This window comes from Ranitomeya variabilis, chromosome 6 (assembly GCF_051348905.1).
Source record: "Ranitomeya variabilis isolate aRanVar5 chromosome 6, aRanVar5.hap1, whole genome shotgun sequence".
NCBI lineage: Eukaryota > Metazoa > Chordata > Amphibia > Anura > Dendrobatidae > Ranitomeya > Ranitomeya variabilis.
Genome location: NC_135237.1, coordinates 409,516,077 through 409,532,077, shown reverse-complemented (window position 1 = coordinate 409,532,077; position 16,001 = coordinate 409,516,077). Strand labels below are relative to the sequence as shown.

General features: G+C 42.5%; 1 protein-coding gene across 4 annotated transcripts in view; it reads left to right on the top strand.

Moving 5' to 3' along the window:
• Nucleotides 1-245: 245 nt before the first annotated feature.
• The window catches only part of PTPRM (protein tyrosine phosphatase receptor type M), a 995,903-nt gene continuing 980,147 nt past the window's right edge, over nucleotides 246-16,001 (top strand). For 2 of the 4 annotated variants that reach the window (XM_077270225.1, XM_077270224.1), the window contains exon 1: nucleotides 247-895. In XM_077270225.1, the coding sequence (XP_077126340.1) occupies nucleotides 820-895 (76 nt within the window). In that variant the 5' untranslated portion in view covers nucleotides 247-819. Of the gene's footprint in view, nucleotides 896-16,001 lie in introns of all 4 variants that reach the window. The other 2 variants (XM_077270222.1, XM_077270226.1) reach the window with 2 other exon arrangements.

Here is a 16,001-nt window from a genome sequence, read left to right as displayed (position 1 = left end):
CTTTGATGCCCATTTTTGTGCCAGTTTTATAATTTTTGTAGCTGTTTTTGAGTGTAGTCACATCAAGGCTCCTCACTGCAGTGTATGTTATTATTGTGATGATTATTCTTTGTTGGTAAACCTATAAAAAAACAGAAAAGAGAAAATTGACAAATAAGAAACTGACGAATAAGAAACCAACGTCAGCCCCGTACAGTCTGCGCACTGGGAATTGTCCTATGGCCATAGATCCCAACATGGACTATAGGGGGGACGCAGCACAGCAATGTCCCCCTATAATTACAGTGGGGGGCACTCCAGAGGAGGCGCCATACAGGGAGGCAGAGTCCTGCGCAGTGCGCGCTGCTACTGGGAGACATTAGTGGGAGACATTAGTGGGAGACATTCTGAAGTGGTTTCCTAGTTTTCTGACCAAGTATCTCGGAGACAGTGGAAGGACAGAAGACCGTCAGCGCTCAGCGCACTGTATCCCGAGAGCCGTGACGTCACCGCCCGGGACTTCATCCGCTCCATCCAGCGCTGGGAGAGAGCCGTGACGTCACCGCCCTGTGCAGCCGCCGCCGCCGCCGCCAGAGTTCCAAATCCAGACCGTAGAGTGAGGGGCGGCGCTGGCAGTGCCAGAGACAAGCTGCGGCAGGACGCACGGTACTTGGCCACACGGAGCGGGCACGGCGCCACTCACACTCGTGTGCCCACGGTGCCCTCCACCCACAGGACTACTGGAGCATCCAAACTTCTCTGCGGCCGGGAGTGTCGGGACTTGTGTGGCGGCTGAGGAGACTGTCAGCGGCGGCGGCGGCGCGGAGTCCTGGAGCCGCCATGGGGAAAGTGTTTACAAGTTGCCTGCTGACTTTGGCTGGACTTCTGCCCGCTGTGGCGTTCGGACCGTACTCCGGTGAGTGCAGACCTCGGGCGGCTCAGGCAGGGGCACAGCCGGGCACCCTGCCAGGCGCGGAGTTACCAAGTTTCTATGTAGTGTCATGGCTGGGCTCAGTTTCCTGCTTCTTTCCATGAAATGCATATTTAACTATTTGTATGCCTCTTCTTGTCATCTGCGTGCACATCTGGCCCCATAGATCGGGTCAGCACAGCCGGTGCCAGTCCTGCCCAGTGCCGGTATCAGTGCAGAGAGTAGTAAACAGGCACACATGGCACGGCGCGGGCACCGGGGCTGCGGGCTGTCATTCATCCCTGGCGAGGACTGTGACAGGTGACACCCGGGGCTGATCACATTCCCTGGCAGGTCACTGTGGATCTGACACGTGTGTGGTCCCTGTATACGGATCCATCAGGTGTAGGAGCTCCATCTGCAGCATCTACTGTACACATACAGATTGAGAGGTTCGAGTGGAGGACAAGGAAGAAGACATCATCGTACTCCTGTAATTTTATGTACTCCTGTCATCACCTGTACTCCTGTCATCACCTGTACTCCTGTCATCACCTGTACTCCTGTCATCTGCTGTGCTCCTGTCATCTGCTGTACTCCTGTCATCACCTGTACTCCTGTCATCACCTGTGCTCCTGTCATCACCTGTGCTCCTGTCATCACCTGTACTCCTGTCATCACCTGTGCTCCTGTCATCACCTGTGCTCCTGTCATCTTCTGTGCTCCTGTCATCTGCTGTGCTCCTGTCATCACCTGTGCTCCTGTCATCACCTGTGCTCCTGTCATCACCTGTACTCCTGTCATCACCTGTGCTCCTGTCATCACCTGTGCTCCTGTCATCACCTGTACTCCTGTCATCTGCTGTGCTCCTGTCATCACCTGTGCTCCTGTCATCACCTGTGCTCCTGTCATCACCTGTACTCCTGTCATCACCTGTACTCCTGTCATCACCTGTACTCCTGTCATCACCTGTACTCCTGTCATCTGCTGTGCTCCTGTCATCTGCTGTACTCCTGTCATCACCTGTACTCCTGTCATCACCTGTGCTCCTGTCATCACCTGTGCTCCTGTCATCACCTGTACTCCTGTCATCACCTGTGCTCCTGTCATCACCTGTGCTCCTGTCATCTTCTGTGCTCCTGTCATCTGCTGTGCTCCTGTCATCACCTGTGCTCCTGTCATCACCTGTGCTCCTGTCATCACCTGTACTCCTGTCATCACCTGTGCTCCTGTCATCACCTGTGCTCCTGTCATCTTCTGTGCTCCTGTCATCTGCTGTGCTCCTGTCATCACCTGTGCTCCTGTCATCACCTGTGCTCCTGTCATCACCTGTACTCCTGTCATCACCTGTACTCCTGTCATCACCTGTGCTCCTGTCATCTCCTGTACTCCTGTCATCACCTGTGCTCCTGTCATCTCCTGTGCTCCTGTCATCACCTGTGCTCCTGTCATCACCTGTACTCCTGTCACCTACTGTACTCCTGTCATCTACTGTACTCCTGTCATCACCTGTGCTCCTGTCATCTCCTGTGCTCCTGTCATCACCTGTGCTCCTGTCATCACCTGTACTCCTGTCACCTACTGTACTCCTGTCATCTACTGTACTCCTGCCATCACCTGTACTCCTGTCATCTACTGTGCTCCTGTCATCTGCTGTGCTCCTGTCATCACCTGTACTCCTGTCATCTACCGTACTCCTGTCATCTACTGTACTCCTGTCATCACCTGTGCTCCTGTTATCACCTGTACTCCTGTCATCTACCGTACTCCTGTCATCTACTGTACTCTTGTCATCTACTGTCCTCCTGTCATCACCTATGCTCCTGTCACTTACTGTGCTCCTGTCATCTACTGTGCTCCTGTCATCACCTGTGCTCCTGTCATCTGCTGTACTCCTGTCATCACCTTTGCTCCTGTCATCACCTGTGCTCCTGTCACCTACTGTACTCCTGTCATCTACTGTACTCCTGTCATCTGCAGTACTCCTGTCATCACCTGTGCTCCTGTCATCACCTGTACTCCTGTCATCTGCTGTACTCCTGTCATCTGCTGTACTCCTGTCATCACCTGTACTCCTGTCATCTGCTTTACTTCTGTCATCTCTTGTACTCCTGTCATCTACTGTACTCCTGTCATCTACTGTACTCCTGTCATCACCTGTACTCCTGTCATTAACTGTACTATCATCTGCTGTACTCCTGTCATCTGCTGCAGTTCTGTCATTACCTGTACTGTCACCTACTGTAATCCTGCCATTACCTGTACTCTTATCATCCACTATACTCCTTTCATTACCTGTACTCCTGTTACCTTCTGTACTTCTGTCATGCATAGGAGCCTAAGGAGGGAGATGTGGGGCAGTCTCCGGACTCTTTACATCCAGTATACCTGTAACTTTCCGGTCTCCAATTTACCTTGACTTCTCTAAGTCCGAGATGACTAGCCATGGAGATATAGAGACTACCAGATGACCCGTCATTGGGCACCTGTCACCCCCCCATTAACCTCTTGTAGATGGCAACGGTGCCACAGACACTAGTGTGCCCACATTAAATCAGGTGATAGAGAGGATTCTCCAGGATGTTTATATCTATGTTTGTAGTAGGCAACAATCCCATACCCAGGGGGTTAGAAATGCCCCCCAAATCCTAGATATTTCTTTGCAGTCATCTGTTTCACAGCAGCAGGGTCTCATCCAGCAGATTATCTTCTAATGGCACCTTTTACTACAATAACATACAGTAACTCTTCAACTAGAACTGCAATGCCCATCATAACTCTGCATGCTACTTAGGTGGCCAGTTGTGGGCATTAGAACATGATGTATACTGTTAATTTCTACTGTGCAGAATTATGACACATAGAATAAATGTACGGTATACTGTATAGTGCAGCTCACTTTACTAGAGAAACGCTGCTGCACTAATCCGGGGAGCACTTCCCATAGCAGTATCTAACTATCTAGTAAACAAAAAAAAAAGGGAAACAACACAAAAAGATATAAAAAGTGGACTTTAATGCCCAGTGGCGTGGCAACGTTTTGGATAAAACAAATCCTTTTTTTAAGATCCTTTAAAAGTCCACTTTTTATATCTTTTTGTGCTGTTTCCCTTTTTTTTGTTTACTGTCTGTGAGGCCCTTTGACTGCTGGGCAGGGAAGAGTTCACACAGTAAGGTATTTGGTCTGGTGGTGTTTCTATTTTTTCTACTTTTTTATCTATATCTATCTATCTATCTATCTATCTATCTATCTATCTATCTATCTATCTATCTATCTATCTAAAATAATTAAAGAAAATTTGACAGCACTACCAAAAGAAACCGTGTGCAGTAAGACCTGTTTGATGTGCACACCTCCAAAATAGCAAAGTTAGAAAAAAACAGGCAGCACTCCAAAAAATAAAAGTAAAAAAGTGGCTTTACTGATCCATTAACAGCAAGTTTCAGCAGATTTCTCTGCCTTTCTCAAGCTTGCTATTTTTTATCTATCTATCTATCTATCTATCTATCTATCTATCTATCTCATATCTCTCTATCCCATATCTATCTATCTATCTATCTTTCTATCTATCTATCGATCTATCTATCTATCTATCTATCTATCTATCTATCTATCTATCTATCTCATATCTCTCTATCCCATATCTATCTATCTATCTATCTATCTATCTATCTATCTATCTATCTATCTATCTATCTATCTCATATCTATCTATCTATCTATCTATCTATCTATCTATCTATCTATCTATCTATCTATCTATCTCTCTATCCCATATCTATCTATCTATCTATCTATCTATCTATCTATCTATCTATCTATCTATCTATCGATCTATCTATCTATCTATCCCATATCTATCCCATATCTATCCATCCCATATCTATCTATCCCATATCTATCTATCTATCTATCTATCTATCTATCTATCTATCTATCTATCTATCTATCTATCTATCTATCCATCCCATATCTATCTATCCATCCCATATCTATCTATCCATCCCATATCTATCTATCTATCTATCTATCTATCTATCTATCTATCTATCTATCCCATATCTATCTATCTATCTATCTATCTATCTATCTATCTATCTATCTATCTATCCATCTATCTATCCATCCCATATCTATCTATCTATCTATCTATCTATCTATCTATCTATCTATCTATCTATCTATCTATCTATCCCATATCTATCCATCCCATATCTATCTATCTATCTATCTATCTATCTATCTATCTATCTATCTATCTATCTATCTATCTATCTATCTATCTATCTATCTATCTATCTATCTATCTGTAAATACACTGCTTTGGAAAGTGCTCCCTGCGTTCCCAGGCTTAGTCCGGCAGTGATTTCTCCAGTGAAGTGATCTACTCTCTGGATCATTATCTGATCCTGCAGCTTGCTCTCAGAATTTCCCTTTTTCATTTCATCCACTTTTCAGCCTCCTTATTCTCCACCCTATTTCCTCTGTTCTCTTATCTTCCCAGCTGCTTTCCTGCTCCCCCTCTATTAAAGTAAACAGGGTAATTTCCTCTTGGACTTGTCATGTCCTGCTCAGGCACCAGAGTCCCAGAGAACAATGCCGTATGGGCTTTGCAGGGAGCGGGAAGAGCCAGGTGCATTGCCTGGGAGACGTGAGGACGCTGTCAGCAGAGCCACCAGCATGAATACCGCCAGTGTCACATAATAACAACCTCTGCAAAGTTTTCTGAGCCGCCTTGTGCTGCTGAATGGCCGGGCTGCTTGGGTGCCTGTCACTCTAAGCAATTCCTAGTGCAGCTTTATGGAAGGCTTAATAATCCATAGGATGTAGCTGGGGAGACACCGTGTCCTTTTAATCAATCACATTGTAATTGCGCTGACTTGTTATTAACCTATTGGGCGATGCGTCCGAGTCTGATGTAGAAAGCCTTTCCTGCACGTAACACTTTACTTGAAATATTAAGGATAATATTCGTGTAGCAGCTCATTGGAAATGCCGTTTGTTATACTGATACCTATTTCTGGTACTGATATGTCCTCTTTTTCAGCTCTGATTCACCTTTACATCACTTTAAGGTCATTTTTCATTTGGAAACCAATCATTTGGATCCATCAACAGGAGTAATTACATGACATTGCGACATTGCAATTTTGGACCCAAGATTATATGTTAGTTAACGTCGTCATTGAAACATCATGGTGCTATGGTATCAGATAACTAGCACTATGTTGTCCCGAGGATGGGGAAAGATTGCTAAAAAAAAAGTGTTCTTCAAGTTACAAAAACGTTTAGTGATGTTCAAGAGCGTAAGACGCTGCCCTCTGTGCTTATAGATATATATATATGACCAATTTACAAGTGATAACTGTATGTGCTGGTGCATTACAGCTTACAATATGTTATAATAATGAGAAATAATAAAAGGTAATCATAAAAAATGATAAAATAATAATAAATAATTACTAAAAATAATAATAAGACTAAATATTAATGAAGAAAGTGTGATGGATATTGCAGACTTAGGGCATGTGTTGCATCCCTATAATGATAAAGTTTTATCATCGCTGTTTATAAGTTACTGCTTTGGAAACAAGTGACTGACTCCACTTTGCCGCACTTTGTGAAGTATGTTTTGTTGTGCTAGCTGTTGTGGGACAGGGGGTGATGATCGCTGCTGATTAAAGAAATCTTATGCCAATAGCGGTCACGTCAAGTTGGTGAAATGTGCCAACTTCACTAAGTCGCCTCACAGTTGTACTTTTCAATAAACTGCTGTTTTGTTCACAAGGGAAGGAGGAAACCGTTGCTATTGTTATCCCTATTGTTTACCTATGATGTCGACTTTTCCCTCAGCAGTAACAAAAAAAACAGTAATTTCCTGTGTTTGAGTCGTATCCTGATATTCTACAGCCGGATCCATTGATGTGTTTAGTTATACAGCCCGATATTTGCAGCTATGCCAGTCCGTGTATAGGCATCAGGTCAGCTTTCTCATCAGCTTTTTATGTAGCTGACACATGTTTAGTCTGGTTAAAATAACAATTTGAATAAAAATAAATGCATTCATTATAATAAGAAGCTGATTTCAAAATGGTTGCCTAAATAGCAATTCCCTCAGATAATGATTTAGTCAATTTAAGAGTAAAAAGCGCATCGACAATGACATTTCTATGGAAGTAAGAGGGGGAAATGGTCCATCCTTATATGTTATTTTCAATAATAACTTTATATTTGGGGATTCCATTTTTTTCCGATTACATGCTTTGAATCATTTGTAAATCTTAGGGAATTGCTATTTACCAGTTTAAAATGTGTAAGTTTACTTTAAGGAGCATTTTCCCAGTTATCAGTGGAAGTGACTATTAGATTCTTTGTGTTATGAACTGACAGGGCTGATGGTCCTCTCTCCTGTACTTGTGTGTGCCTTGTTTTGCTCATGCTTATTGTGCTTGTCTATATCTGCCCCTTTCACATGTAAAGCTCCATGGAATAAATGGTGCCATAAAAATGCATAATAATAATATTAATAAATGGTGTGTATTGCAAGGCATAATTACAGTCTCCAAGATGCAACAGGATGAAGACGTTGTAGCATCCGTGACGTAAATGCTAAAGTGCCATAGAATGAGCCATGCTTTTGTTAACACTTCTTGATGTTCGTATGAAACATGTATAAAGTTGGTTTCCGCTGTACGTCTTGGTATTGATGATGGTTGTGAAGCGCAGCGGAATATGTTGGCGCTGTATAAATAAGGATGATTATTATACAGACTAGATCTCCTATAGACCAGTACATGATGACAGTATACCTAGCAGTGGAGCCGCTTCTTCTCTCAGTTCCCTAGTTCTGAGCAAAGCGTTACTTCTCATTGTGCGGTAAAATGAGACTGGCAGCAGCCCCACGTCTGTATTCCCTTCCTTTTATCCACGTCTCTCTTGCCTGCAGTGGATTGCTGTGCTTTATAATAGTCTGCGAGCCCCTGAACTACATTTTGTGAAACTCCAAAGTTTCCCTCTTTCATAACAGTCTGTCTGTGAATACATGGCAGAGATACCGTGTGCAGCCGTCCAATTTTCCACTGCATTGAGAGGGAAGGCTCCATCTCACATTCCTTACAAGCTGAAGTTAGCCAGATTGTAACATTTCAAAAGAAAAGAAAACTTGTGAAATATCCCAAATCAGCCCTGCTAAGAGCACCGAGCATTATTATTTTGTCATTTTATTAATTACGGCTCTCATAGTCTATAGCTTAGCCTGCTGATCTGTGCATGGGTGTCGGATCAGCAACATGAGGCTCTTCAGCTGTTGTGAAACTACAACCTTTATGGCTGTCTGGCATATATTGTCATCACTCACTGTCCCCATTGGGAACCCATCTTTAGAGGTTTGGGCTTATCCATTGGACAGGTGATAACTTGCTGATCAGTCGGGTCCAACTACTGGCTTGTTCCATTTTTTATGGGGCTGGCAAAGATAGCCGAGTACAGGGCTTGTCTTTTTCCAACAGTCTTGTAGAGCGTAAATGGAGCACATGCCTGTCCGCAACTCCATTCAGACGGCTCTGCAGACCTCCACCAATCAGCTATCACCTAATTTATGGACAGGTAATAATTTCTAAAGATGGGAATAAAACTTTAACCGTAAGTTAAATATTATTCTACAATATATAGTGAAGAATCCATGAAATACTACACAGAAACCCAGTGCTGTAAGAAAATAGTGATAGCCAACAATTTACCATTTTTATAGTGTCATTGTAAGGCTATGTTCACACGTTGTGTTTTTGCAGTATTTTTGTATGTTTTTATGCAAATTTTCAGGTGCGTTTTTACAGTACCAGCAAAGTCTATGAGATTTCAGAAATCTCACACCTTGGTTTTTTTACTGACTGCAAAGTGCAGCATGTCACTTCTTTCAGCATTTTTCCAAAAAATGCCAAAGTGTGCCAAAACCTGATGAAGTAGAATCAGAATTTTTGTAATGCACTAACCTTTATCAGCATGCACAAGAGACAAATGTACCATGACAAGAACACAGTAAAAAAAACGCAGCAAAACTTGTGAACATAGCCTTACGCAGTGTGCCATCAGTTCATTTCTTTTAATGCCTTCTCACCCGGCAGAAGAAACACTCTCACTAGTGTCTGCTTTTTAGCAGCTCTCAACCTTGCGCCAGAACACTATTCTGTGTAAACCACAGTTTATGATGTAGGGATTACATGTAGAAACTTTACATTTGTGTGTTTTAGCTATCAAAAGGTAAAAAATAACATAAATTAAAGTCCTGGCGGAAGAACTAGTGTGAGCCAAGTTTCCAAAATGTAAGAGTCACTTCTACAGTGATCCAAGTGGAGACAGACATGACATATTGCATTATTAAAGGAGTAGTGGGCAATATATAGTGAAGCGCTCTCAGTCCTGCTTACTAGTAGATCTAGATACTGTAATTAAACCAGAATGTTGAGTTCACACTATGAGTATCTGGCATAAACTGAACTGCGGTGCGCCCGGATGCTCAGATAAGACGTTATCCAAGCACCTTCACTCATCACTAAATCTAATCTATGCCACTGATTAAAGAGTGAAAAAAACTATCACTTAGCTGAAGAGATAAACTCTAAGGGCTCCTTTTCACTTGCGAGACATACGGCCGTGTCTCGCAGGTTAAAGCCCTCCTCTGGCGCCAACACTCTGGAGCGGAGCGTGCGGCCGCATAGCAACACATGGAGCTGCACACTCCGCTCCCATGTGACGGCGCCAGAGGAGGGTTTTAACCTGCGAGACATGGCCGTATTTCTCGCAAGTGAAAAGGAGCCCTAAAGAATACTTAATATTTGACAGTATTTATTTTACTCATTTATATGCAACATATCCATTGAGGCAATGCATCTATATGCGTATAGACTTGAATTAGATGGGTAAAGACCGCAGGTAAAAAGCACAAATGCGTTTTTAGTGATTTTCTGCAGCAGAAATGCACTGAAAACACATGCAATTCACACATTACTTCAGCAATAAAGTTGTATCAAAGCTAAGTTACAGGAAATATCCAAAACACAGTGGTTTTATTGAAACCATGACATACTAAAAGGAGACATCATCCCCAGCAAAAAAAAAAAGTGATAAAATTGGACGTAAAAGAAATGGTGCTGAAATGCTGCAGAAAATGTGCAACATCCAATACTTACCAAATACTCACTGTAGGAACGTAGCCTAAGGGCTTACTGTATGGAGTCGAGCGTATGAATCGGACGTCTGCTATACAATTTTTATTTTTAATCGGATAGTATACTGACCCAGGTTATTCAGCAGGGCTGTTCAGATGAATAATATTTTTCTCGGTCCGTGAAAAAGAGTCGCAGTATGCTCTACTTTCATCCGACTCTTGGATAAGACTCACTCATTTAAGTCTATGGGTGCGAGAAAAAAAATCGGATCGTACTACTAGGAAACTATATGTGATCATGTGCATGTTTTGCTGTGCTTGTATGAAAATTGATCACGCACGGATGTAAAAAAACAGGAACACAGATGGCACACAAATGAAAATCTGATAAAAATGAGAAAAAAATCATCCGAGATTTTGGATGAAGCTTGGACTATTTTCTTTTGTTCGTCTGCAGGCACCCAAAAAGTGCGACATCCCTTTACATGTTGGTCTCAAGAGTATGAGACATGCTCCATGCTGTTGTGCCTTCCCTGTCCCACAGTAGGACGGTCTGAGACCACCCTTGGGAAGTCTGACACTGTGGAGGGAACTATTTAAAGATAGAAACGGAGATCCAGATCGCACAAATGGCGGCAGCATTGTTCATGAGGAATACACTAATATGGTGACTGTACATTTGCCACATGTAAACAGATGTTCAATATTGACTTGATAGTTGCTGTAAATAAGCATTGAGTTTAGTTCCTGGATTCAGCCATGAAATAAACTTCTGGGACGTTGTATGCCTCCATGTATTAGGGACACACAGCTCTGGCAAAAATTAAGAGACCACTGCAAAAATGTTCAGTTTGCCTGATTGTTCTCTTTATAGGTATATTTTTGAGTAAAATGTAAATTGTTCTTTTATTCTATAAACAACTGAGAACATGTCTCCGAAGTTCCAACCAATTCTGTACTTTTATTCTGAATAGGACAAATGGTCAAAATTAAAAAAACAACAGTGCTTTCAGACCTCAAATAATGTAAAGAAAACAAGTTCATACTCATTTAGAAACAACAATACTAATGTTTTACCTCAGGAAGAGTTCAGAAATCAATATTTTGTGGAATAACCATGATTTTTAATCACAGCTTTCATGCGTCTTGGCATGCTTTCCACCAGTCTTTCACACTGCTTCTGGCACAAAAATGTAAGCAGTTCTTCTTTGTTTGATGGCTTGTGACTATCCATCATCCTCTTCATTAAATTCCAGAGGTTTTCAGTGGGGTTCAGGTCTGGAGATTGGGCTGCCCATGACAGGGTTTTGATGTGGTGGTCTCTGAATTTTTGCCAGAGCTGTGTATGGCAGTACAGTATGTTCCTATAGAGGTTTCTGCATGGTGTAATACTGCTCTGTGCAAATCAGAGGTGATACAGAGCCGGAATAAAGTGGTGTGCAACCCCAAGGCTAGACGGAGACTTTCCGCAGAGACGTTTTTCCTTATGGCAGTGGAGTTTGATAAGATTTGTATGTCAGACAGCGGCGTTGTGGAACGAGTCATTACTTTACTTTCATGCTCAGGGAACCACACTAGCTGCTCATTGTGCTTCATTTCCTGAGGAAAAAGCTAAATATAAAGCTTATTTCACATTCAGCTTTGCTGCTGATTTTCATGGTCATGTAGCTTGAAGAGTAGTGAGAAGTGTAATGGACGAGGCGGGCACGGACCCATGTCCTTACAGATCAGGAATTGGGCTTATCCGGGATACTGTAATGTGCATTCCTGACACTCTGAAAACTGTTTCTACTTTTCCAAAAATCACAAAATAATATCTTTAGGCTGTGTGCACACGTTGCGGATTAGGCTTAGGAATTTCTGGTGTGGATTCTGTCTCTCCTGGCAGAAAACGCACCTGCGGTTTTTCGTGCGGTTCCGCAGCGGTTTTTTTGTGCATTTTTGCTGCGGTTTTCTTGCGGATTTGCTGAGGTTTTTACCCCTGCGCTTTTCTATAATGGAGTGGGTACAAAAAGGCTGCAGATTCACAAAAAAGAAGTGACATGCTATTTCTTTTAAACCGCAGCGTTTCCGCAGCGGATTTTCCGCAAAGTGTGCACAGCATTTTCTTTTTTCATTGATTTACATTGTACTGTAAATCATTTGCGGATCTGCAGCGTTTCTGCACCTCAAAAAACGCTGCGGATCCGCAGCAAATCCGCAACGTGTGCACATACCCTAAAAATGTCCCCCTAAAATGTCTCACCTTCTTTATATAGAGACATTGAGCAGGTTATACCGCCAGAGCAGAGGGAAATTCATTATGGAGGCTGGCACATTAGAGGTTTTTTTTTGTGTGTGTTTTTTCAGTAGTCAGTACTCTACGTATTACCACATTTAAAGCTGCGCTGAGCCTACAGTAACAGCAAAGAATTCTTCCATTATCAATATTCATCTGCTTCTACATCTCTGCCTAGTCACATACATAAAGACTGCTTATGTGATGATATGGGGAAAGATACAGTGGGGGAAATAAGTATTTGATCCCTTGCTGATTTTGTAAGTTTACCCACTGACAAAGGCATGAACAGTCTATAATTTTAAGGGTAGGTTAATTTTTAACATTGAGAGATAGAATATCAAAAATAAAATCCAGAAAATCACACTGTATAAATTATATATATATACAGTATATAAATTTGATAGCAATGTTTCATCTTCTGAATTAACGTGAATTTAGAATTTTGCTTTGTTCCTAAGATGTAACATGAGGTTGACCTTGATGGATGTGTCTTTTTTTGACCTTATTAACCGTGTAACTATGGGGTCATCCACAGAGTATAGCTACTTAATGGCTTTGCTTTGAAAGCAAGGCGACCTGTCAGTCATATTGAGACCTGTACAGTATGTGGACAGGACTAAGATTGCAGCTCTCAGTGTTCTTCCTTATGAATAGTAATGTCATGATGGAGGTAAACTCTGTAAACTTCGGCCCATTTCGATCGACATATTACATGGTGACGTCAGCAGGGTAGAAGTGAGGGACATGTGTGGCAGAGAAGCCAGATCGCAGTGTTTCTTCGGACTTGTAGTCTGGAGAATAAAAGAAATACTCAACAGAAGTGCTGGACCTCCACAATAACAGGAGGCAATGGTGGTTGAACGAGGCAGAAAGGGACCTAAACATGAATTCTATTGGTACAGGGTGGTCTGTGGACTCATTACAGGGTCTGCAAGATGCTTTTTTTCAATTTACTCAGATAACCACTTTAATTAATAAAACATTTCTTAATCACAAATATTTTCCAGAACCACATTTCCATCCTGTTTTTATTGTTCTCAGGAGATGTAGCTTTTTACTAGGAGAATTAAATATCCAGAATCATTAGACTTTGTTACTTTGACTCATTGATTTTTTTTTATTCCTTCATCAATGTTTCATCAGATGAAACCATTTGTCTTGTCTGTCTTTCTAAAGTTACATGCCATTCTTTAAGGGAGTTGTATAGCAAAGAATACATATTGTATAGAGCATTAGTAAAGGGAATCTGTCACTAGATTCATGGTACCCGAACCACAGGCAGCATGAATCAGAGCCTGGCGGTGAGATTGTAGTCAGGTACGTCTGTCTCTTATTTGTCACAATCTTAGACACTGATTAATCAATGAGTTTTCACCAGTTTTGTGGAATAAAACGTCTTGAAATGTTGAATAATTTAGTGACTGTTCGCATTTTTACGCCATTTCTGACCAGCTTTGCCAAAATGTACTGAGTTGTCGTGGATAAATCGTGGCAAAGCCTGCCAGTTTAAGTCATCATAATTGACTCCATAAAAGTGGTGTAAATTATGTCAGAAATATATGCCAGCCTGCCTAGAGTAACATTTCTGATAAAGCACAAACGGGTTGTAAGACGCACCAAATTTGTGAAAAAGGCGTGTGGCTCTTTTCTCGCACCTTAAACCAGCGCACTTTTCATTGGAACTGGCGTGCAAAATCAGGGGTATAGTTTTATTGACATCTTTCCATTATTAACCTGGCTTAATGTTACCTTACAATAGAAAGGTGACATTAACCCCTTATTACCCCATATCCCACTGCTACTCGGGAGTGGGAAGAGAGAGGCTAAGTGCCGGAATAAGCGCATCTGACAGATGTGCCTTTTCTGGGGTGGCTGGGGGCAGATGTTTTTAGCCAGGGGGGCAATAACAATGGACCCTCTCTAGGCTATTAATATCTGCCCTCAGTCACTGGCTTTCCCACTCTGGCAGAGAAAATTGCGCGGGAGCCCACCGGATTTAACCTTTTATTTTAACACCTACAGCTCCCAAAGTTTACACACAGACACTTCTAACATTAGCAAAGAATATGTAAAAATATAAGGGATATGAAATGGTTTACTGTATGTAATCCATGTCTCATATCCTGTCGGGTTTGATAAGGAGATAGGAAAAGCCGGCAATTGAATTACCGGCTTTTATGCTATCTAGCTCTGTATTAAATATACCGTATATATATGTGTGTTTGTGTAAATGACACATATATATATATATATATCTATATATATAACTAGACTGTGGCCCGATTCTAACGCATCGGGTATTCTAGAATATGCATGTCCCCGTAGTATATGGACAATGATGATTCCAGAATTCACAGCAGACTGTGCCCGTCGCTGATTGGTCGAGGCAACCTTTATGACATCATCGTCGCCATGGCAAACATTATGACATCTACGTCGATACTGTGCCCGTCGCTGATTGGTCGAGGCCTGGCGGCCTCGACCAATCAGCGACGCGGGATTTCTACGTCGATACTGTGCCCGTCGCTGATTGGTCGAGGCCCAGGCAGCCTCGACCAATCAGCGAATGAATAAACGGGACAGACAGACAGACAGAAAAACCCTTAGACAATTATATATATAGATTGTCTAAGGGTTTTTCTGTCTCTCTGTCTGTCTGTCCTGGAAATCCCGAGTCTCTGATTGGTCGAGGCCGCCAGGCCTCGACGAGTCTCTGATTGGTCGAGGCCGCCAGGCCTCGACCAATCAGCGACAGGCACAGCATGGCGACGATGATGTCATAAAGGTTGCCTCGACCAATCAGCGACTGGCACAGTCTGCCGCGAATTCGCCTCGACCAATCAGCGACGGGCACAGTATCGACATAGATGTCATAATGGTTGCCATGGTGACGATGATGTCATAAAGGTTGCCTCGACCAATCAGCAACGGGCACACAGTCTGCCGCGAATTTTGGAATCATCATTGTCCATATACTACGGGGACATGCATATTCTAGAATACCCGATGCGTTAGAATCGGGCCACAATCTAGTATATATATATATATATCTACCTATTCTATGTGTAGACATTTACTTTAGCTATTCTATTCTAACCTGTCAGTGTGATTTTACTGTACACCGCGCTGAATTACCGGCTTTTCTCTAGAACACCGCTGCGTATTTCTCGCAAGTCACACTGATGGTCCGTGTGTAATCTGTATTTTTCTCGCCCCCATAGACGTTTATTGGCGGATTTTTTGCTCAATACGCTGACAATCGCAGCATCCTGTGATTTTCTCAGCCCATAAAATACGGCAGAGAAATATACTGCTGATGGAAGCTGGCCCATAGAGAAACATTGGTCCGTGTGCAATGCGTTGTTTTTTGCTCCTCTCACTTGTCCGTATTCCTCTCTAGTGTGACCCCGGCCATACACTCTAAAGGTTACTTAATATTTGACAGTATTTATTTTACTCATTTATATAGGACCATTAATTTCACAGCGCTCTACAAACATTATTGGCACTGTCCCCGATGGGGCTCACAATCTTAAATCCCTATCAGTATGTCTTTGGAGTGTGGGAGGAAACCTGAGAACCCGGAGGAAACCCACGTAAACACAGGGAGAACATACAAACTCCTTGCAGATGTTGTCCTTGAACCCAGGACCCAAGCACTACA